The sequence below is a fragment of the Vipera berus genome (assembly GCF_964194415.1).
Source record: "Vipera berus genome assembly, chromosome: 2".
NCBI classification, from domain to species: domain Eukaryota; kingdom Metazoa; phylum Chordata; class Lepidosauria; order Squamata; family Viperidae; genus Vipera; species Vipera berus.
In genome coordinates this window covers 232,918,136-232,942,106 of record NC_138203.1, presented here as the reverse complement: position 1 = coordinate 232,942,106, position 23,971 = coordinate 232,918,136, and the positions used below count along the sequence as shown (strand labels likewise).

The window sequence follows — 23,971 nt, the reverse complement described above, 5'->3', positions numbered from 1 at the left end:
TTACATATCACCCACTAATATTAAAATAAATATTATTTAGAAATCCAAACATTATATTATACTATACTATAACCAGAAAAAAAGTCCAAGCATTTTGCTCGTTACAATTTTATCAAACAACACAATTCATTTTGGACAAGGAAGAAAGGTCCTCTTCACTATTTTTGCATTCTGAAAGCATTCTGTAAGTAAATAAACATTGACTAAAAATTAAATTAATTAAATTGACAAATTAAAGCAACACTGTTGTTTGCATTGATAACCTGAGCACATGAAGCACTCTAGGTCCACTGCACACTAAGCATGTTTATGTATTATAATTGAGTACAACATACACAAAGAGAAACCCATCCAGCTGCCTCCTGAGACTACGTGTTCTCCCTCTTTTCCTTTTCCTTTGGAAGGGTATGGAAGCTTTTGCACTCACTTAGGTATGTTTTAATGAAACAATAATTACCATTACTGCTACTCTGCTGCAAACAAGCCATTTACACATTATAAATCCTGAAACTGGCTTACTGAAATTAAGCAGATAGAAAGCTCTAGTTAATTAGGAAAGAAAGAGTATTTAATTGAACTTGATGGGGATAGTGCACGCTCCTGCAAAAGACTAAACCTATTCCTGTCATGCTATATTGAAACTGATTTTACCATGATATATAAACAGTGGTATGGTTAACCTACAATACTCACGGTCTACTTATTTATGGCATAGTTTTGCTTGAGCCATTATTTATAAATTAGATGAAGTATTTATAAATTAGATGAAGTTGGCTTGTTCAAGCTCCTGAGTCTAACTCCTGGCTCAGTGTGAATCAGGCCAGTCCCTGATTTTTCATGTGCATGTCCCTATATAATTCTGTAAAGATGCATGCTATATAGTTGTTAATTTCTGGTGCTCTCAACTCAGTCTTAACTCTTGGCGACTGCCTAGATCAGACCTGTCAAACTCACAATGTCACGTGACATCATGCAACATATCGGGGCGGTTTTGCCATTGCCGGCAATGGGGTGGGCGTGGCTTCCGGATGACACGTCCGCCCCACGTGCCAGCAGTTTGACACCGCTGGCCTAAATAGACATGTCCCTTTCAGAAGTGGTTTGCCCTTGCCTCCTTCCTAGGGCTGAAGGAGAGGGACTAGCTTAGGTCACCGGTTGGCTTTATGCCTAAGGCGGAACTAGAACTCATGGTCTCCCACTTTCTAGGTCAACACCTAACTACTACAGTGAACTAGTTCTACATATTATATACTGTAGTGCAGATAGGTAAAATGACGCCCACAGTATCAAGGGACATGTATCTCTCTCTCTTCTGGTACCTGACAAGTTTTCTATCTTATCTAATTTTAAAATATTTTCGTTATGAAAAATAAACAAGAAGTTGTCATGCTGTTAAATAAAATCCACTAATGTCACCTTTATTTCCAACCAAATTCCTGGGGCCCTCCCATGGATTCTTAAAAAAAAATTACACCAGGAAGCAATTGTTGTCCTGTCTGAAATGGGAGAAAAAAAAAGAGAAAAAAAATCTGATAATGTCCCACATGGCAGCCACTTTCTGAGAGCCTGCAAAATGCCCAATGTGCCTACTGGCTCAGTAGTGGAAAGGTACCTACCCTGATACACAATACACAAGGGTCAATACACAAGGGTCTTTTCTCCATTCATCCTTATGCTAATGAATATTTTTATCAAGAGCATCCCAAACCAAAATTTAAACTCATCTGGATTTTTGACTGGTAAGATCTACCTACATTATTATTTTCTGTTCAGCATGTCTAGAGATTCCTTGGGGGTTTTTTGAACAGAAACTATTTTCACTTGAAAGAGATGGAGCATCACCAATTTTCTGAAGCAATCCCATTACATGTTCTTCTGAAGTCTGATTATCAAGAGTTTTGGTGTCTGAATGAAAAAAAAAGAGGATTTAATATTAGTTCAGCAGCAGAAGCAGTAGATTTCTCCTTGTTTTTGCTGCAATGAAGTAGTAACAGAAGCTTTAAAATTGCACCATCCTTTGTTTTAGTTCTCCTAATGGATTACATGTTTAAAATTAAAATTGTGACCAATCCGTGAATGAAATGTGAATAAACATTTTGGATTGGAAGAAGTCAAGACGCTTCAGACCCTAGTCATTTTTGAGCACTCTTTTTCAAAAGCATTTTTGAATATTATGGTTTCCATCGGTATGCATGAAGTTTTTTTTTTATTATTGTGGTATTATTTTACTCTACTTAGTATAAAAAGCATCTTGAATCAGTTTATAAAGTGCCACACATCAAAACAATCTAAAAACCATATACAATGTCACAGCTGTTTGGCAACTGAAACCTTCTCGTTAAACCAACTGTGCCTTCTGCCATAACATATTTGTGTGGTGCCAATGGCTATTGCTAAAATTTAACAACAAATTTAACAACAAAATGGCAATTTGAGACAGCGTGATATAATGATTTAGACCTTAAAACAGGCATATCAAACCTCTAATTTTGTAAACCCGCATAATCTAAAATTCATCAAAATAAAAAAAGGCCAAAGTATTTTAATACTGCAGTCATGCAACATAATTGTTATAATGTGGGCTCTTGCAGAGAAATAGTGCCTACCTTGTATATAAATAAAAGAACAAGGAAGAATTAATTATAGCTATGTAAAAACTATCATTGGTGAAAACATGTTAGCAATTGAATTTAATATTTTTACTCTTGCAGCTTAACATAGCTTAATTAACCCAGTTAATTAATTCAGCAAAGTCACCGTAAGATATTTGAAAGAAATTAATTTACCATGTAAACTTTTTGTTTGTTTGCTTTGCTTTGTCTCTCTTGATTTGCAATGCTAAGAGGAAGGCATGAATGTGCCTTACTATGAAGGGTAAAGAAAATAAATATCTTACTTGTTTCTCCTTTCTTTTCATCCAGAACCTGAGTGGCTCCTTGGGTTCCTTCTTTTACTGCCATTAAAATCTGCTCCAGCTGCTCTTGTGTTAAACATACCAAATTGTCCCTTAGATCCTCAACAGAAAGAGAATGCTTCTTAAATTTCTTGTTGGATGCCAAAGGTTTCTTAACTGAATTTCTGACATTATCTGGCTTTGAACTTGTATTGTCTTTTTGCATTATAAAAGGATCATCTTTATTACAGGGTCCTTTTGATAAATTCTTGGTAATCATCACAGTTTCAGGATGTTTACTAGCTTTGGTCACTGAAAGTCTTGATCCGGTTTTCTGTTTTGTTAAGCATTCATTCTTCTCACAGGATGTTTGCACTGATTTCAGAATATGCCCGTTTGGTTTTGATCTTGACGTGTATTTTAAAATCTTGTTTTTATTACATATCTATGGAACAGAGACAGTTTGTTTATTGCACAGCCCTTAACACTGTAATAGTACTTTTATTACTATTATTATTTCCTCCAGGAATTTGTTTTAAGCTGTACAAATGTTTTAGTTCCCCAACCAAAGAAACAGGACGTTTGCAAAATAAATTTAATGCAAATAGATTCCTACCTCAACCTCTACCAAAAAAACCTTCAATAAAATAATGCATACCGAACAGCAGATTTCATTCCAATCTTGTTTTAGATTACATGTATACCAATTCAGAGAACAACTATTTTATTTAAACTCCAGATTTTATAGGTAAAGGTAAAGGTTCCCCCGCACATGCGTGCTAGTCGTTTCCGACTCTAGGGGCCGGTGCTCATCTCCGTTTCAAAGCCGAAGAGCCAGCGCTTGTCCGAGGACGTCTCCGTGGTCATGTGGCCGGCATGACTAGACGCCAAAGGCGCACGGAACGCTGTTACCTTCCCACCGGAGTGGTCCCTATTTTTCTACTTGCATTTTTACGTGCTTTCGAACTGCTAGGTGGGCAGAAGCTGGGACGAGTAACAGGCGCTCACTCTGTTACGCAGCACTCGGGATTTGATCCGCCAAACTGCCGACCTTCTGATCGACAAGCTCAGTGTCCCAACCCACTGAGCCACTGCGTCCCTTATTTTATACTCTCTCTTTAAATGGCATTGAAAAAGTACTTATGGGAAAGACAAAACTACCTTTTCCTGAGCATGTTTGGATGAGCAACAGAGCTCTTATTTGTATGCTTAATTTGCTTTGCATCCTATGCAATTTGCAGGACACTGCCATGTCTTTACATGTAGTCATCAATTTATGATCATCCATGGTCTAGACACAGAATGGATGTAAAGCACTTCTGGCCACCCACCCTGTGATCACATGATCAAGATCTGGGTACTTGGCAACCTGCATATGATTGCCATCTGCCATCTTCTGTGTTCTGCAGGCTTCCCCAGAAAGTCAATGCTGAAGGCTGTAAGCTGCTGCTGCCTGACAGAAAGCTGAGATTCCGTCCTGACAGCCAACTATTCAAGAACAAAAGGACTGTTTGCCAGGTGGGAATGTCAGCCGGAAGTGAGTCTCAAACCTTAAGTTTGGAGTTGATATCCTCCACCCCACACAAGCAATTCTTCAAGAGTGGAAGGGCTGCTTGCAAGGGAGGAGGAAGTCTTTCAGTGGGCTACAGAAACAGAGCTCAGTTTTTATTTATTTGACTCTGAATGGTGCATAGTTAAAAGCATAAAATATAGAAACCATATAAAAATGGAATACAAAATTAAAAGGAGCCTGGTAGAAACAAAATGAAATAAGTCTGAGCTCCATTTCTGCAGTCATTCCCTTCCATGCACAGAGCTGAAATTGGAAAGCAGCTGTTTTGCTCTGTCTACTTAGTGACCCAGGAGATAACTTAATGACTCAACTGGGAATGTCGGCATTGCAATCACTGAGCGAAGGAATCATTTGGGTATCTAAATAGCTAAATCCTACATCTTGCCCTGAAAATCCAAAGAAATAAGGAAGATAGTAGCTAGTAGATTTTTATAAGAAGACACAGGTCTTAAAAAACCATGGGTTCAGATCTTTTAGGGCTTTAAAGGCAAAAATGAGATTTAACATGTTGCTGACCACTTTTTCTTAAATTAGAAAATTTCCTAATACAACGAAACTTCAACACATACAGCTACAATTATTTTTCAATCAAAGCAATAAAATTTCATACCTTCAATATTATAAGCAGGATTTAAGACTTACCCTTATGCTTGGTTTCAACTTACTTACTATGAAAGGGGAAAAAATAGCATTAGAATAAGGTCCAGAATAATTTTACTTTATATTCTCAACTTGGCTGGCAAAATCCCAGTGGCACTAAGAAAGCTTGAAGTGAATAGGAAGCAGTCTTTATCCATCCATCCATCCATAAATAGAGGTAAGCCTTGACTTGCAACTGATCGAAGTTCTGACAGAGCCCCTCTACTTATCTCCCAGGTCCATATTTCTAGTGAACACCTCCCTGCGGTCACAGGATTGCATTTAAGCTATCTGCAACGTCTCATGGTCACAAGACCCCAATTTATGACATTTTTGCTGAAAACTGGTGTTTACTTTAAGTTTTTGGCAAAAAAAACAAAACCCAAAGCGAACAATGGCTTCTCTTAATGATACAGTGCTCTCTGAACAACAGCAGATTTGCTTAACAACCACCAGAAAAAAATTCATTGTGATGGCACACTTAACAACCAACCTGACTTACAACTGCAAAGGGCAGGGTTCATTATGGTCATAAGTCAAGAACCACTTGTATGCTATATGTATCAAATTTCCTATTTCTCTATTACTGTTATTTATTCTTAAGACTTTTCATTAAAGTGGAAACATGCTCAAACCAATTAAAGTCAAAGGGAGTGGGGCAGCTCCAAATTTTTTTTAAAAAAAGGATTTACATCTTAATCCCAATCATACATAAGTTGAAATATGAAGCTTCTGTTCCTAAATTTCTGTAAATCAGACAGTTTTTATACTTACAGTCATGGCCGAAATTGTTGGCACCCCAGAAATTTTTCCAGAAAATCAAGTATTTCTCACAGAAAAGTATTGCAGGAACACATGTTTTGCTATACACAGGTTTATTCCCTTTGTGTGTATTGGAACACAACCAAAAAGGGAGGAAAAAAAGCAAATTGGACATAATGTCAAACAAAACTCCAAAAATGGGCTGGACAAAATTATTGGCACCCTTAACATTTGGTTGCACACCCTTTGGAAAAAATAACTGAAATCAGTCGCTTCCTATAACCATCAATAAGCTTCTTACACCTCTCACCCGGAATTTTGGACCACTCTTCCATTGCAAACTGCTCCAGGACTCTCTTATTGGAAGGGCGCCTTTTCCCAATAGCAATTTTAAGAACTCTCCACAGGTGTTCAATGGGATTCAGATCTGGACTCATTGCTGGCCACTTCAGAACTCTCCAGCGCTTTCTTGCCATCCATTTCTGGGTGCTTTTTGACATATGTTTGGGGTCATTGTCCTGCTGGAAGACCCAAGATCTCAGACACAAACCCAGCTTTCTGACACTGGGCTCTACAGTGCGACCCAAAAACCTTTGGTAATCCTCAGATTTCATGATGCCTTGCACACATTCAAGGCACCCAGTGCCAGAGGCAGCAAAACAACCCAAAAACATCATTGAACCTCCACCATATTTCACTGTAGGTACTGTGTTCTTTTCTTTGTAGGCCTCATTTCATTTTCGGTAAACAGTAGAATGATGTGCTTTACCCAAAAGCTCTATCTTGGTCTCATCTGTCCACAAGACGTTTTCCCAGAAGGATTTTGGCTTACTCAAGTACATTTTGGCAAACTGTAATCTTGCTTTTTTATGTCTCTATGTCAGCAGTGGGGTCCTCCTGGGTCTCCTGCCATAGCATTTAATTTAATTTAAATGTCGATGGATAGTTTGCGCTGACACTGATGCTCCCTGAGCCTGCAGGACAGCTTGCATTCCTTTGGAACTTGTTTGGGGCTGCTTATCCACCATCCGGACTATCCTGCGTTGCAACCTTTCATCAATTTTTCTCTTCCATCCACGACCACGGAGATTAGCTACAGTGCCATGGGTTGCAAACTTCTTGATAATGTTGCGCACTGTGGACATCTCTGGAGATGGACTTCCACAATTTTGGTTCTCAAGTCCTCAGACAGTTCTCTTCTCTTTCTGTTGTCCATGCTTAGTGTGGCACACACAGACACACAATGCAAAGACTAAGTGAACTTCTCTCATTTTTATCTGCTTTCAGGTGTGATGTTTATATTGCCCACACCTGTTACTTGCCCCAGGTGAGTTTAAAGGAGCATCACATGCTTGAAACAATCTTGTTTATCCACAATTTTGAAATGGTGCCAATAATTTTGTCCAGCCCATTTTTGGAGTTTTGTTTGACATTATGTCCAATTTGCTTTTTTTCCTCCCTTTTTTGTTGTGTTCCAATACATACAAAGGGAATAAACCTGTGTATAACAAAACATGTGTTCCTGCAATACTTTTCTGTGAGAAATACTTGATTTTCTGGAAAAATTTCTGGGGTGCCAACAATTTCGGCCATGACTGTATATAAAGTATTCCTCTGTAGGGACTAATACTAGTTTTCACATATGTCGTATGATGTCTGGGCTACCCTGTCAATTATTAGCAGCTATGAGTTGAGGGCATGGGGGAAACCAAAGGTTGCACTGTTTCAGGGTCATGATTTCCTTACCTTTGATATAAATTATGACTATTTACTAAATGATAGTTCTACTAAATCTACAGATACTTAAAAATGATGGTGACTGAAGCTGCCTTATGTTCACAGAAAGTTTGTGTTTATTCCAAGTGGTTGTGCTACTCTCTTCAATGTAACCACATATCTATCTTTTCCAAACTAGAAGATAATATTTGTAGCTCACAACTGAAATGTTGGATACTTGACAGTTTCTGAGCTTGAAGGTTTTCTTGCAGATATTTCATTACCAAACTAGGTATCATCATCAGTGCTAATACTGATCAGTCCTAGCAGTGATGTTACCTAGTGTGGTAGTGAAATATTTGCAAGAAAACCTCCATGCTTAGACAGCACCAAGGATCCTACATTTTCCAATTTAAATGTCTTCCATGTTCATGAATTCTGAATTTTCAGAATTCATAGTGGGTATGGTGTTGTGGGATTCTTGGTGCCCTCCTAACCACCTTGGTGGTTTTCTTGCAGAAGTTTCATTACCAAAGTACGTAACAACTGTTAATGAAACATCTGCAAGAAAACCACTAAACTCAGAGTGCACCAAGGACCTACAGTTCAGCCTTGAGCTACAAATATTCTCTTCTACTGTGTTTTCCCGAAAATAAGACCCTTTTTTGCCTTCAAAAGAGGCACCAGGTCTTATTTTTGGGGTGTGTGTGTCTTTTTCACAGTCTCACCTCACGGCGGTGCCACCAATAGCTCCACCCAGCTGGCCCACTTCTTCTGTGGCCACTCACTGCCACTTGCGCGCATCGCTCCCGGCCTCCATTTCGCCATCAGAGGCCTTCAGGAAATGCCTCTGTGGTTGAGAATGGAGCTCCAGTTTGATGTGCGCGGTGCTCCCCGGCCTGCATTTCACCATCAAAGGCCTTCTGGAAAGGCCTTTGCAGCCAAGAACTGAGCTATGGATTCAATCAATCTGGAACTCCATTCTCAGTTGCAGAGACATTTAGAATGCAGTATTGCAGGTTACTTCTGCTGACTGCTGGCTGCCAGCAGTTCGGCAGTTTAAGTCTCACTGGCTCAAGGTTGACTCAGCCTTCCATCCTTCCGAGGTTGCTAAATTGAGGACCCTGATTGTTGGGGGCAATATGCTGACTCTGTAAACCACAGAGTGGGCTGTGAACTGGTATATAAGTCTAAGTGCTATTGCTATTTCCTGAAGGCCTCTGATGGCAAAATGGAGGTCAGGAGTGATGCGTGTGAGTGGCGGCAAGTGGCTGAAGAAGTGGGCCAGCAAGGTGAGACAGATGCCGATTCATGGGAGGCCTGGCTGCAACGGTAAGTGGGTGCAGGGCATATGGAGCAGCTACACCCCACCACCCTGCCTTACCTTGAGTTTTAGGTGTGTGCCTCGTCCCCAGTCTAAGGCTTATTTTTGGGGTAGGGCTTATATTAGGCCCACCCCCAAAAATCAGCTAGGGCCTATTTGGGGGGTAGGTCTTACTTTCAGGGAAACATAGTATCAGTGTGGTGATTGTTAAGCATTTGGGGGATTGAAGTCTGCATATCTGTGGGGGAACTAAGTTGGGGAAAACTACTGTTTTTTGAAGTAATCAGAGAAAAATAATCCAAGCAATTAGAATATATATGACTAAGTGGTTTAAAAATTTAATTTTTTAAAAAAAGAAGCAACTCAAAAACTGGTGATAATCATTAATGTGGACTAATTTTATATATAAGAATAATCATACCACAAGGAGCCACTATCAGTCTAGGTTTTCCATCCAGTATTTCAGTTTCAAGCTTTAAACCATCCCTGTAATCAAAAAAGAAAAAAAGGTGAACTGTTTCTATAATTGTAATCAGCTTGGAAAAATTATGGAACATAGTTTTTAAATAAAACAATAAAGCCTACTTCTGTGTTTGTACAAAATAATAAAAGATCTTAAAGAAAAATTATTACTATATGCAATCTGACACATTTTAGCTTTTTCTCCTTTCCACTGTTAGAGTTCCCTCTCTTTCCTTAACTTCCTAAAAACAATAAATTATACAGAATGGAAATTATCCAATTTAGTGGGAGAAAAAGCTAACACTATATTTAAGTCAAACTGACTAGAATAAGATTTTCCCATTTTTAAAAAGTCATTTTAGAGATAACAAGTGTAAAAAATTATTTTACAGGAGTAAAAAGTCATTTGGGACAATATAAATGAAGAAACCTTAAACTCAATCCCTAAAAGAAGAAAGAGCCTTGGTGGAGCAGTGGGCTAATGCCTCCTTAAGTAACACCAGCTGCCTGCAATTAGTGCAGGTTCGAGTCCCACCAGGCTCAAGGTTGACTCAGCCTTCCATCCTTCTGAGGTAGGTAAAATGAGGACCCAGATTGTTGGGGGCAATAAGCTGACTTTGTAATAATGCCGCTTGGGGGGGGGGGCGAAAGCCCTAATAAGCAGGCATATACATAGAATGAAGGCTATTGCTAAGCACATTGATTTGTGCTTTAGATTGTAAGCCGCCCTGAGTCTTCGAAGAAGGGCGGGATATCAATGGGATTTTAAAAAAAATGAACTGTTTACTACTCTCAAATACATACACAGAAAAAATGGTGATTTTTTTTTCTTTAATGCAGAACACAACACTGATTCACTAACATTTCTTACATCTTAAGTTGACAGCTTTAACTTGTTTTTGAAATCTATTGTTGTTGCCTTACTGGGGGAAATGCTTTGAGCATGTATATGGTAAAGGACACACATACACACAAAGATCACTGTAACAGGGGAAGGCACAAACACTTCTATATTCCTGAATATATATAATCTTAAATGAAGCAGCAATCTTTATGAAATGGTTCAGATCCAGCTTTAGCATGTACAACCTGACTAGCAGGAATAGGCTTACCTGGCTACGAAGCGGGAAGCATCTTTGTAAATTAGAAACATCTTCTGCTTTTGGTGATTGCATACTTTTAAAATCAGATCTAACCTCACTATGCATATTACAATATATACATTACTATAACTAAAATGCCAACAAGACAGGATACTAAAATAACCAATAATAAACCCTGATTATCAAATAAAAGTTGTAGTAACCATTCTGCTATCAGAAAACAGATTGCTAACTTGTATTTGCACTGGGACTATGCTGCTAACTAATTTAGTCTTAAAAGTTCATGGAAGCTATAAAAGAACCAAGCTTTCCAAAAGCTATTTCACTAAGGCGCTTGAAAATGGCATAAACCTCTGATCCTTAGCTGTTTCTATTCTCCTGGGATGAGAACTAGGAAAAACATCACTTATGCTGTATATGTCTACTTCCAGACTGTATCACAGGGCCTTTAAAAAAAAATCTTCCACATAGGGATGGGGAAAGGAAAGAAAACATAAGTTTTGAAATACTTATTCACAGCTGATTTTAGAACTTTAGACTGACTAGTTTAGAAAAGCAGCAACAATTAAGCTCAGAGCACATTTGGTCTCCATGGTTCACTGTGGAATTGTTGCTGTGTTTACACACTATATTAAAACATAGCTTTATTTGTTTAACAAACTGCAGCTAAAACTTCCTAGCTTAGCATATGTAAACATAGCTTTCTCTTATCTTTCCTTTTGCAGAATAAAGCCTCTGCATATAATTGTAAATCTGCAGAGTAGGGGAAAGAAGGCTTCAGTCATCATTATTATAAAACCTTATAGCTATTTCAAATAACAGCTCTCCCAATACAGAGAAACATAGGGGTGAAACAGAAATGAGCTGCTAAATAGTGGCTATGAATAACAGATTGGATATCCATTTTTGCACATTTTATTTGTTGAGTCACAAAAGGAACACAGTTAAACATGACCTGAATTATGCTGGCAAATCTAAAGCAATCTACAACCAAATAATCCCCTGCTCCAAATAATTACTTGCTGCAAGGAAGGAAGCCACAGCCTTTAACCACACACTGCTATATTTGAACAATAATCATAAGTTACAAAGGCACAAATGTCATCTGCCAGTTCCTAATCTAATAAAGTATTTCTCCAATAATCAAATTAGGGAAAAGTGCCTTATCAAGCTTGAAGAGACAAATGTGATATTGGACTTAATAACATCTGAAAGTTGCACACAGAATACCTTCTTTGTTCCTTGGAAAACATCTACAAAACTCTTCTGCTTTCATGCTTGTACACAAGTATATTACAGGACAATGACCTGCCTCATTCATGCACAAATGGTCTAGATAGCATTTTGCAACTGTTAATATTTTTAATACGAATGTTCTAAATATTTTTCCATTTTCAAAAAGAATATGTTGATAGTTGGTAGCTAGGAGGTTCCATGTGGATATTCTCCCACATTTAATACTGGTAAGGAATTCTGTTGAATGTGATGTAATCTGGTGAATGCAATTGTTCACAGCCAGACCTGTGGTCTTCTCCACATTCATGAAACTCCTGCTAACATCTCTAATAAAGCCTACCGAATAGAGTTCTTTACCCAGCCCTTTCCTCGCACCAATATTTTGCGGTTGTTAAATAGAGCAATTGTTTTCTTTGGAATGTGATTTGCCTTTCGAGTGTTTTTTTTTCCTAATAAAAAGAATGACATGAATTCACCGGGCTGATAATAAAAATGAAATTCATGAATTCTAGTTTATATGACTCTCGTCAGTACTCAATAAGATTTATTTCCAAATATCTGGGGGTTATCAAAAACGTCGCAGTCCACTCTTGTGGCTTGAACGCAACATACAGAAACCATCCTCTGCTACCAACTTGTGAGATGGTCTCAGTTAAGGTGCTTCCAAGTGAAAAGGCAGAACCAGAGATGCAATCATATGAAGCTTTATTTAACGATAAAGTAAATAGAAAGAGTTTCCTGGCATGGAGGCCTCCATGCCTGGATTGTAAGCTAGCAGAAGGGAGAACAAAGAGAGAGCAAGCAAGCACAGCATAGCATAGCAGGGAGCAGCCCCTGAGCAGAAGTATTTATGGGGGCCTCAGCCCCTCCCTTACCATAAAACTCTCTCGCCAATGGGGCTGCAGGGGCTGGGGACCCCTGACCCACCAGTGGGAGCAAAGAAGCCTCTTTGCTCCCATCTGATGACCTTTTTGGGGAACTGCCATGGCTGGCACAAAACATCTAACAGAAAACCCGCAGCTGAAGCTGTCCAGCTTCTGGAGTGGACTAGGACAGCCGGCATGCCTACCTAGCACAGCCCCAGCCAAGCCTCAACATCACTAGCACCGCGTTGTTTGCAAGATGGATAAAAGACTGCACCATAAAGCCAGCCCAGTACTTGCCACGCGAAAGGGACGGGGCCCCAGGCGGGCATAACTATGCAGGAGCAGCTCTCGCAACTCCTGGAAAAGCCACATCAGGCTTCAACAGGAATGATCCCAGTGGCTTCGTGGAGCTCGCTCCGGCTGGAGGGCAGAGGATTTCGCCCCCTGCCAGCTCTCATTCGAAAGGACGAGATCACCCAAGAACGTCTCGCCGCCCTGGGATCGCGGCAGGGCTTCGCTTCCTTACCCCAGATTCATGGCTGCTCCGCGGAAGAGCCCGTCTGCAAGGGCGAACGGTGGGCAGCGGCAGCGGCAGCAGCAAGAGGTGCACGAAGAGCACGCTGGGCGGCTCTCGCCTTAATGTGTGTATGTCGGTTGCTGCCACCGCACAATGAAAGACGAGCTGATAGGCCTGCAACTGCCCTGATTCTTTCACCAATGAGCTCCGCTCTCACTTATCGAGTAGAGCTCCCCGCCTACGAAGCATTGTGGGAGTTGTAGTCCAGACGCTTCCGGGCACACTTTTCCGAAGCGGAGGCAAAGAAGCGCTGAGCGTTCCTGTTTTTTTTTCTTTTTCTTTTCTAAGGATCCTTTATGCATCAGAGTTGCTTCAGAACCCTGTTTCTCAATCTCAGCAACTTTAAGACGTATGGACTTCAACTCCCAGAACTCCCCAGCTAGCAATTTTGGAAGTTCACAATCAGCAAACGCTCAAATAGGGGAAGGCTAATTTGGACCATCATCAGAGAAATTTCATTTCTGTGGTTTGGCTGTGGGACATGGAGGAATTACATCATGACTTAAAAAAAAAAGAAAGGCCTGACTAGTAGGTGTTGGAACAAATACAGAAAAGATTCAGAGAACAGATTCTGGAATTGTTGTGGCATTGTTTCCCATCTCTTAATGATAGTTCTAAGATTGGTCACATGACTCTGAAGGAGGAAGCGCAGTCTTAGAGTGGAAAAATCAGCAAGGTTCCAAACGGCAGGACAAATGATTTTCCAGTAGAAAGTACTGGGCATATTGTTTTAGGAGTTTTTTTCCCCCTCTGGCTGGATTGGGCCCATTTTCCAACTTGAATTTTATTTTGCTGGTTTCTCCCCCACAGCAATTTTGACCCATTTCTTTTCAGATTCCCAAGCGTTGTCATGCCTAAAGACAGGTATATAGAATCCTAAGCTCACTTCACTGGGTGGGAAAGAATGCAAACAGCAAACTTTGAAGAATTAATATGTTTTCATGCTCTGTGAACTGATTACAGTAAAGCAGTTTCTCTGATAAACATTTTTATTTATATATTTGTATCCCACCTTTATTATTTTTAAGGCATCTTAACCAGTGTTTGGCTTTTCTGCCTTACTTTAAAATGCCCAGTGATTGAAAATGTGATTGAACTAGTGTGGCTGTATTGCTTATGACTGATCTTGGCTGATCTAAAAAAAACACTAAGCGGGATAGACTATAGTTAGAACTTGGAGGGGAGACAAACCAGGTAATGTCAAGAAAATTACAGGGAAATCTCCATGAAATCTCAGCAGTTTAGCTCAATTTCAAGGAGGCTTTATGAAGGGTGTTTTGCTCCTAGTCCACACTGCAGAAATAAAATGTAAAATCCACAGACATTGATTGAATGACCGATTGACTTAGTTACTTATTAGATTTATACAATATTCTACATTTCTTCTAGGCAGTCAGGCTCAGTGTGGTTTGTACAGGGATCTCTCATTATTCCCTTCACAATCACCTGTGAGATAAGGGTCAATCAGTGAGTTTCATGTAGAAATTTATGTCTCTTCCATTCTAGCCCAACATCTTGATTTCAATACCCCTAATTCTACTTTACAAAGAATACAGTATTAATAACTAAAATACACTTGAAAAAATGTTAGTTCAAGAACAGACCTTTCTTTTATTTGCCTAATAGTAAGATACTAGTTTCTTATAAACATGATTTCAATCAGTAGATGGCAGAATAATCAAGTTTTGGTATTTATTCTATAGCTTAACGAAGAACAATACAATAGTAACAATATTTCAGATTTTTTGGATGCATGTTTAACTTAATAGCCCCTGATAACCAGGCAGCTAAATATAGGGAAAATTTAAAATAAAGGAAGTAATATCCTGCAATATATGTGTATGTGTGATTGTGTGGGTGTGTAAAGTTGCATTTGTGAAAGAAATGAATTTGTCTCCTTTTTCTCCAGCCAATGGGAAGATATATATACCGCATTCAATTTTGGGATTGACATAGTTTCCAGCTTTGTATGGAGTCATAAAACAGCAATGAGAAGATGCAGAATATTGTAGATTTGCAGTGGTTCTGACATATCTTCACTGTCCAGTTTTTAGCCCCAGTGCCATTAAAGTACAATAAAGTAGGAGAGGCATAGCAGTGGAGACTCTTCTATTTGGAAGATTTTCAAAAGGTAGCCCATAGCATCTAGTTCCCTCTAGCAGCCTTGTTTCCTAAAGGAGCACATTGATGATTCTAGAGATGAAAAATAACCATCAAGTTCTATTCTCTCCTGTATGGTCTTTGATATAAAGCAGCACTCCACAAACCTTTGTGGCTTTGTGGACTAGCAGCAGCAGGGGGGGGGAGGGGGGGAAGGAACACAACCTAATCCTGCACATATGCAAATGGAGCTTTGCAAGCATATCTGCTACTTGTGTGGCCCAGTTCCCAGCTGGCTGCAGATCAGTACTAGTCCACGAACTGGGGGCTGGGGACCCTTGATATAAAGGAAATGGTTCTAATGATATGCAAGTATGTTCTCTGCAAAACTGTAGGTAATCTTCACTTGCTGACCATTTATGCAGCAACCATTCAAAGTTATGACAGTGCTGAAAACAATAACCCATTTATGGCCCATTTATAAATATTTATCACCATTGCAGTGTTCCCTCAGTCATATGATCACCATTATGGTCAGTATGCCTTGTCCTGTGCCTGACCTGTGTTTATTTTTTTCTTTCCCCCCCCTTCTTACAGAGCAGAAAGATTGGAGAGAAATTTCAAGAGAGCATGCTGTTTGCTCCTCTAAACATTGAAAACAGTCTGGGGTTGGAAACCATCGCTGTGTTACTGTATTATGCAAACAAGGTACAGTACTCTTAAAATCTCTTCTTCAATCTCTTTCTGTGAGGGGAGGGGCAAAATTTCCTATTTAGGGAGCCTTGCATGGATATACATACCTGTAAATAAGAGTCTGAATTTCAGACCTTGGACAGATACAGAATCTAGGTTCCATGTAAAGGGCAACATTTTTTTTAGAGTATGTCTCCGTTTATTGAGTCAATGCCAGTGCCAAAGTCTGTGGAAGTTGTAAACAATTAAGTCCTTAATTGTAGTTTTCTACACAATAACATAAAATGAAACAGTTAATAGTAGACTGGTGAGGTCTAAAACAGGATTGTTCTTTCACTAATAAACTCTTTTCAATTGCCTAGGCTTGAATATTATGCAAAAGATATGTGACATCAATCAGACTAATTGGTTTGTAATTAGATAGATCACCCTTATTATGGTTTGTTGCATGGTCAGCCAGATGTTCAGACTAGATTTGACATTTTTGTCCATCTATCAAGTCCTTCTCAAGGACCTGGGATAGGTAGATGTGGATGTTTGATGATGTTAACAGATATTGTCACAGGATGTAAGCTGTCCCAATAAAGCTATTAACTGCAACCTATTGGGGGAATCTTTTTCAGTAGTTCAAATGTTCTTAATTCTGTCCCAATTTTTCAGAGACTATAAGAACAGAATCAAGACCTTTCTCAGGTGAAGTAACTATGACTGCCAAGAGTTGGGGCTTCCTCAGTATTCTTATATTTAAATAATGCTTCAGTTTCCACTCTGGCCCATTTTATCATTCTAGTATGCCTCTGAATAAAGTAAAGACTACCAATCATCTGAATTATGGGGTCTGAGGTCTGAATCCCCATAAAAAGTTACAGAACTGGTAGATGGGTCACTATTCTCTTTTACATAAATCTGTCAAGAGAAAAGAAAGCCATTGTTATGAAGACACAGATATAACCTAAGATATGCTTGTTTTACCCTTCTGATAAGAAAGGGATAAACAAAGCTTTGGTCTTTTCCTCCTTAAGTTTGCAAGTTGCCTTTGTGTACTAGGGTGGACAGCAGTAAACCTTTTCTTGTTTCTAAAGAATCATAAAGGTAATACTATGGAGAATTATTTTGATATACTGTATTGTTGGCATTAATATGATCTTGCATGGTCCCATTCTAACATTACAATAACCTTAGGAATTGTCAGAATGATCTCAGGATTTTTTTTTCTAAATTCATCGATATATCAAAAGAGTAATTAATAGACATTTTTGGAGTGATGTAAATATTTAACATTTGGATCTCAGAATTTTTTTTACTGAAATTTAATGGCTAAGAAAACAGGTGAATTAATATTAAGATTTAATTTTGTGTCCTTCTGGCCTAGTTTTTTTTAATCAATATGGCCATTGTCCAGCCTTTTTCTTTTATTTTCCATGCCCTGGTAGTCCAAGCCTAAAACCAGATATCAAAACATATTCTTCTCTAGTTACAAGCCAAGACTCTTATAATGGAATTGATCCAAAGTTGGACAGAAATCCAAATAGGTTTTTGTCACATAATGGGTTCTTTTTGGCTGGTGGAAAGTAAGTAAGGTGACTTTGACAAAAATACACAAAAACTGTTATATAAGCAAGCAGGCCTGAAACATTCTTTAAATCATGGGAAGCGAGATGATATTCAGAAGCATCTATTTCCTCTGCTTGGTTGGGGGACCTGTGGTGTACACCTATGGTAATGTCATTCTTTTTTCCTTTTATATTAACCCAAATGCATTCAAGGAGGCTTTCATCCTTGGTTTTATGCAATTCTGTAGAGATGTAGTGATTTCTTACATATAATGCAACTCCATCTCTTCTTTTGTTAGGTCTGTTTCTTTTGAATAGTTTATATCCTTCCAGCAATACATTCCATTCATGAGATTCATCCCACCAAATTTCAGTATTGGCAAACTATATCGTACCTGCCGTCATGTACTAGGACCTCAAATTCACCCTATTTGCTCCTCTTGTCCTGAGCACTAGTGTATTGGCATCTGAGTCCTTTATGGCTGATCCTGAGTTTGCTTCCACATCTACTTTGTATGTGATTTTTTCTTCCTTCCACCCCACTCTACTTCCTTGATGGATTGGTTGTCTTGGGGCTTATGCTTGGGATTAGGTCGTAAAGATCCTAAAGATTGGCCACGATCCTCTTCCAGTTAAAGTTTGAAGCTCTCTGGGTAAGCCAAATCAGATAGATTTTCCTGGCTCCCTCAGGAAGGTGCCTAATAAACGTATGTAACTTTTTCTCTTCTAGGAACTTCTAGCATCATCCTGAGGTGCCATCAGAATGGGGTTACATTGCAACAGTGCATGCTTCTTTTGTCAGTCTGACCCTCTTTCCCTTTGCTGCAGATTCTAATATCTTAACAACCTGTTTTAATTTTACTCCTTTCTTTCTTATAATACTTCTTGCATTTCTCCATAAATGTTAACTTCTTACTCGTTTTCTACAATGTGCCATTTCTTCTTTGCCAGATGTAGGCCTTACTTTTACTTTCCATAGTTCAAATTGGAAGAATTTGTGTTAGTTTGAATGCAACAAAACTGGAATCTGTGTATATTGATGCATAGGTACTCACCATATGAGTTCAGATCCACATTGTACATTTTATCCGACAACATCTGTTTCATTTATACAAATTGCAAATTGGTTGCAACTATTTGGCTAAATCGCAAATATCTCATTAAAAGAGACGGGGGGTTTTGCCTTCCAAGATTAGTGCTCATTATGTGCAACACTAGGTGGGCTGAAAATTTCCCATAATTAGCTCTTTTTCTGCTCCTAACTGTTAACTCTTTAAATGTCCATGTATTTTCTTTATATATTATGTAAGTAGGAAGAAACAACCATCTCTTTTAGAGTGTATTTTAAGCATTGTTCTTATTTTTAATAAGTGACATATCACCACAGAGCCTATTTGGAATTAATTTGGAAAGTTCTCTCTACTAATTAATTTTTAAATTGACTTTTGAGCAGGAATTACCCTCAAAAGATAGAAACAGTAAGAAAAATGCTTCTTTGCAAGATGCAGTGGAATAATTAGCCTAATTACCTTATAAATTTATGAGAAGTTGTAGAATTTTTGGTGAACAGATTTCATACTGTCTTTCTCAATAGTTGCCAGCACCTGCCATGTCTGCAGAGAGCCAATCAACCACAAGTCCTCTTGGCCTTCCAAAAGTCTCTAAGAACCAGGTTTTTCAGTCTCTGATTGAAAATCAGGAGTGAAAATCATGGTAACTTGGGTTTTGCATTTTGATTTTATTACACGTGTTTATATTTGTACTTTATCATTCTCTATTGTGAGCTACCTAGAGTTACCTCCTGAAGTAATAGGGGTTATATTTTTTAAATAAATAAGTCTATTAAGCCACTGTTTTAATGACATTGCTAAGCACATTGATTTGTGCTTTAAATTGTAAGCCGCCCTGAGTCTTCAGAGAAGGGCGGGATATAAATGGGATTAAAAATAAAAAAAAATAAAAAAAAATTAAAGTAAAAAATGCAAAGCCCTGAATATTTAGGGGCGGTAGCATCATAGAACTGGAAAGACCCATTTAGACTGTGGTGTCCAATCCCTGTTCTGTACCCCAGAATTAAAGCATTGGATACAGATGGCTTCTGCTTGAGCATATCTAGTAAAAGGCAGCTCACCCACTGTCTGAGTAATTGGTTCCACTGCCAAACTGTGCTTCCCAATACAATTTCTTCCTTCAAGTAAACAGAAACATTTCTTCCTATAAGTTGCATTTAGCATTCCGAGACTTGCTATGTGAGATTACACATGCTTCAGATATTTGAAGAATGCTTTAACCATCCACTCAGTCACTTCCTCTCAGGGCTAGACTGAACAATTCCATCCTTGCTTTCCTATTTATGGGAACCTTATGAAACTGCCGGCCTCAATGTAGACATTGTTCTTACATGGGGTCTGATCAATGCAGAATAAAATGGAACCTTGATTTTCTGCTAATTTAGAAACTCTACTAAAATTAAAAAGACTATACATCTGTCTTTTTTGTAACCATGTTATACTATTGACTGTAAGTACTTGGCCTTGAGTTTGTGGAGCTTTTGTTTTCAACTTCTGCACTTTCATTTTTGGCTAGATTTATCACAGTCTTTCTCCCAGGTAGCAAACATCCCATTAGTTCACGACCACAGTCACAATGCCTGTTAACCTTTAAGCTAGGAAAAATTAAAGCCTGTTATTATTTTATTAGTCATTATATGAGAATAAACCAATCAGCAGAAAAACTCAATATAGGCTATAATCCTTCACTATGGGTTATGTACATACCTCCGGAAATGTTATCCATGGGGTCACGATGGGTCGGACACGACTTCGCACCAACAACAACAACCGGAAATACAGAACATAAGCTTAGCAATTGCCTAGGAAAATATTTATAATAGGTGTATCAGATCCTTTTGTCGCTGGTCTGATTCAGCCTTGAATCAATTGTCATTGGATGCAAAAGAAAACGATGTAGGTCAATGTACTGAGAACTATTGAATAAAAGTATTCATTCCACTAACCCTATGAGGAAGCTGAATTATGAAACACCATATGGCTTTGAAAATGTTTTCAAGGTTCCCCAATTTTTCATCTATACAGAGCTCATCAAAATGAGGTTTGACTTTTTAACTGTTTACATGAAACATATATTTCATGTAAAGCTGCTGTTTTGTTTTGTTGTCCCCAAATGATGCTGATAACCGAAAAGGGCCCGAACAACATTTTGTATTAGTTGTGATGTCCTAGACCAGGGGTAGGCAACCTCGGCTCTTTTATGACTCGTGGACTTCAACTCCCAGAATTCCTGAGCCAGCTATGCTGGCTCAGGAATTCTGGGAGTTGAAGTCCACGAGTCATAAAAGAGCCGAGGTTGCCGACCCCTGTCCTAGACAGATCCAAAATCAATTTTGATACTCTCCAGGATTTTTGTTTAAAGAATCCCTGAAAAATAAACTCTATTTTTTTTATAGGTCATCTTGCCTGTGCTTTTTCTTGAATTTTGAGGAAGATAGAATTACATTAGATAACATTTTCATAGTGAGGAAAAAATGCAAATGCCAAGCAATCAACAAGTCATAATGAAATTCCCAGCATGTAGAAACTTAATTGTTTTAAGTGTGAGAGAAAAATCAATGAAAATGGTGACAAAAAAAGCTTCAACAAATGTTTTCACACACACAAAAAAAGACAAAGGCAAGACAAAAACAAAAGTGGAACGTTCTGCTCTATCCTACCCTATTCTATAGCACCATATATGCACAATGAACACACGAGTTTCCTCATTTCTCTTTGGCCTGAATGTACTGAATGTGAATAAATTGAATGTAGACTTTCCTGGTGTTTCTTAACCTTGGCAACTTCAACTGCCAGCATAGCCACACATCTTGATGTTGCCAAGGCTGAGAATCACTGCTCTAATTCATTGCTGCAGCACCATCATACCTCTGACCATGACACTGAATAACCTCCAAGCCTTTGTTCTCAGCGTAGGCAAGGATATCACTCTCCATTCCTGCATTAGCAGCACCACCAATTGTATGAAGCCCTAGAAATTTCCATTGTAGTTTTATCTTTTATCATTTATCTTCACAATAATTGCCCCTTTTACCATGGCAACAGTTCTAAAGGTCTGACTGCTGTTTGGATATGTCCCACATTGGCTGCATTATTATGGTGCAAAGCTGTGCTTTCTTAATTTCCACAGCAATTTTTTTCTGGACATATTTGGCAAGGATGGCAATTGTTTTATTCTGGACTACTGGGATCAAATATTTGACAAATCCCTAAGGTAACTGGAGCAGTCCTTTCACAACAGGCTCATAAAAAGTTGACATGTCCCAAATGCACCTAGCGAGCTAGAAGAGATTTATATTTATATTTATATTTATTAAACTTATATACCGCCCTTCTCCCGTAGGACCCAGGGCGGTTCACAAGGCAATTAAAACAACATTACAATACAAAAATTAATAGCAATTAAAATAGATTAAATTTTCCATAAATAGTCCATTGCTGTAGTAAATGTTACATTGGTTATTTTTCCTTGCCTAATTCATTTTTCACTTACTTCATCAATTCCCCTGATAACAGATGATACATGATTCAATATGATCCTCTCAGCATTCACATGCCTGCAATTTTTATGCTTTTTCCATTTTTGAATCCCTTTTATTTGAGCAGTCTTAGGTTTTTATTTCTTAGGGTTCCCAAATAACCAGCACTGCTTACATTTATGTTACATACAGTTTAGAAAATAATAAATTAATAGAATTGGCAACTCCAGTTCATTTTTTGCTACCTGCTAGTAATCTAACACCAAAAAAACCCCCATCTTCTTTGATAGCTTTGATGTCTAGGAAAGCAATTGGTGTTCTGCATTGGCCTTAGGCAAGTATAAATCTTTTCACATTGGCCTCTGTTCATACTTATAAGATTATTAGGCCTATCTGTTATATATGTTCCAGCAAAGATGTTTGTGTATGTGGTCCAGCTGATAACCTTACTGTTCCCTGATCCATCCATAGCTTCTGTTTCCATTTAGCTCTCTACATGGGGCTGCCCTTGAGGACCACTCAGAGGCTCCAACTGGTGCAGAATGCAGCCGCGCGAGTTGTGTTGGGGGTCTCCCGATACTCCCATATTACACCTCTGCTCCGTGAGCTGCATTGGCTTCCGGTTGCCTTCTGGGTGAGATTCAAGGTACTGGTTATGACCTACAAAGCCCTACATGGCATGGGTCCGGAGTACCTTAGGGAGCACCTGCGGCCAGCATCAACTTCCCTCCGCCCAGTGTGCTCCCACAGAGAGGGCCTCCTCAGGGTGCCGCCGTTCGGAGAATGCCGTCTGGTGACCCCCAGGGGGAGGGCGTTCTCTGTGGGTGCGCCTGACCTGTGGAACCGTTTACCGGTTGAGCTCCGGATGGCTCCCGACCTTCGCTCCTTCCGACGCGACCTAAAAACCTATTTGTTTGAACAAGCCGGCCTGGTCTGATGGGTTTTGTTTTAATTATTGTTTTAATGTAATTTATTTTCTGCATTTGGGCACTAGGGTTTAATTTGTTTTTAATTTCTGTATTTTGGGTATTTTGGTATTTATGTCCCTGTTCACCGCCTTGAGTCCTTCAGAAGAAGGGCGGTATACAAATAAAATAAAATAAATAAATAAATAAATAAATAAATAAATAAATAAATAAATATGTTCTTTCCCTTTCCTTTTTAGGTTTCTGAGTACCATTCAAATGAGGTTAGTGTGACACAGGGGTGTATTACTTTCAACTCATCTACAACATGATTAATGTTTGGCAAAAGTAGTATATAGTACAGATAGTCCTCGACTTATAATCATTCATTTAGTGACCGTTTGAAGTACACAATGGCACTGAAAAAATGACTTACAGTACGACCGTTTTTCATGCTTACGACCATTGCAGCATCCCCATGGTCATGTGATCAAAATTCGGATTGGCAACTGGTTCATATTTAAGACATTGCAGTGCCACGGAGTCATGTGAAACACTTTTTGTAACCCTGTACACTTTGAGAGCAAGCAACTAAATTTCATTTTTAATGTGTGCCAATGTGCCCACAGTAAAAAAAAAATGACAATAAAAGTTATCTATCTACTATCTGTAATTCCAAAAGCATCTAAGGGGGTGAGACAGTAATGAAATATGTGTTGCTGTTGGGATGCAAACTCCATCTCTTAACGCCATTATGCTCAATGCCCAGAACTTGTCTTGTGATATTACAATGCACAGCATTATCCTGAGTAGCTGCAGATGTTTGTGATAGGACCAAACCAACCAATGGTTTCTGCAAGGCATTACTTTTATTTATTTATTTATTTTTAAAAATGTAAGCTGTTAGCTGACAATTAAAAAAATGCCTCAACAGGATTTTGGCTAGCCATTTCCCCTTCCCCTTCCATTGTCAACCTCCATCATCTGTTTCGTCCTGATTTCTCTCATTCATGTGGAGAA

General features: G+C 38.8%; 1 protein-coding gene across 3 annotated transcripts in view; it reads right to left on the bottom strand.

Annotated features, from left to right (window-relative positions):
* The window catches only part of CCDC66 (coiled-coil domain containing 66), a 41,519-nt gene extending 28,320 nt beyond the window's left edge, over positions 1–13,199 (bottom strand). For 2 of the 3 annotated variants that reach the window (XM_081320016.1, XM_081320017.1), the window contains exons 1-4: positions 9,329–9,511; positions 5,109–5,134; positions 2,897–3,338; positions 1,755–1,905 (exon numbers count right to left, since the gene is read on the bottom strand). In XM_081320016.1, the coding sequence (XP_081176142.1) occupies positions 1,755–1,905; positions 2,897–3,338; positions 5,109–5,134; positions 9,329–9,464 (755 nt within the window). In that variant the 5' untranslated portion in view covers positions 9,465–9,511. Of the gene's footprint in view, positions 1–1,754; positions 1,906–2,896; positions 3,339–5,108; positions 5,135–9,328; positions 9,512–13,100 lie in introns of those variants that run through there. The other variant, XM_081320015.1, reaches the window with a different exon arrangement.
* Positions 13,200–23,971: the final 10,772 nt, after the last annotated feature.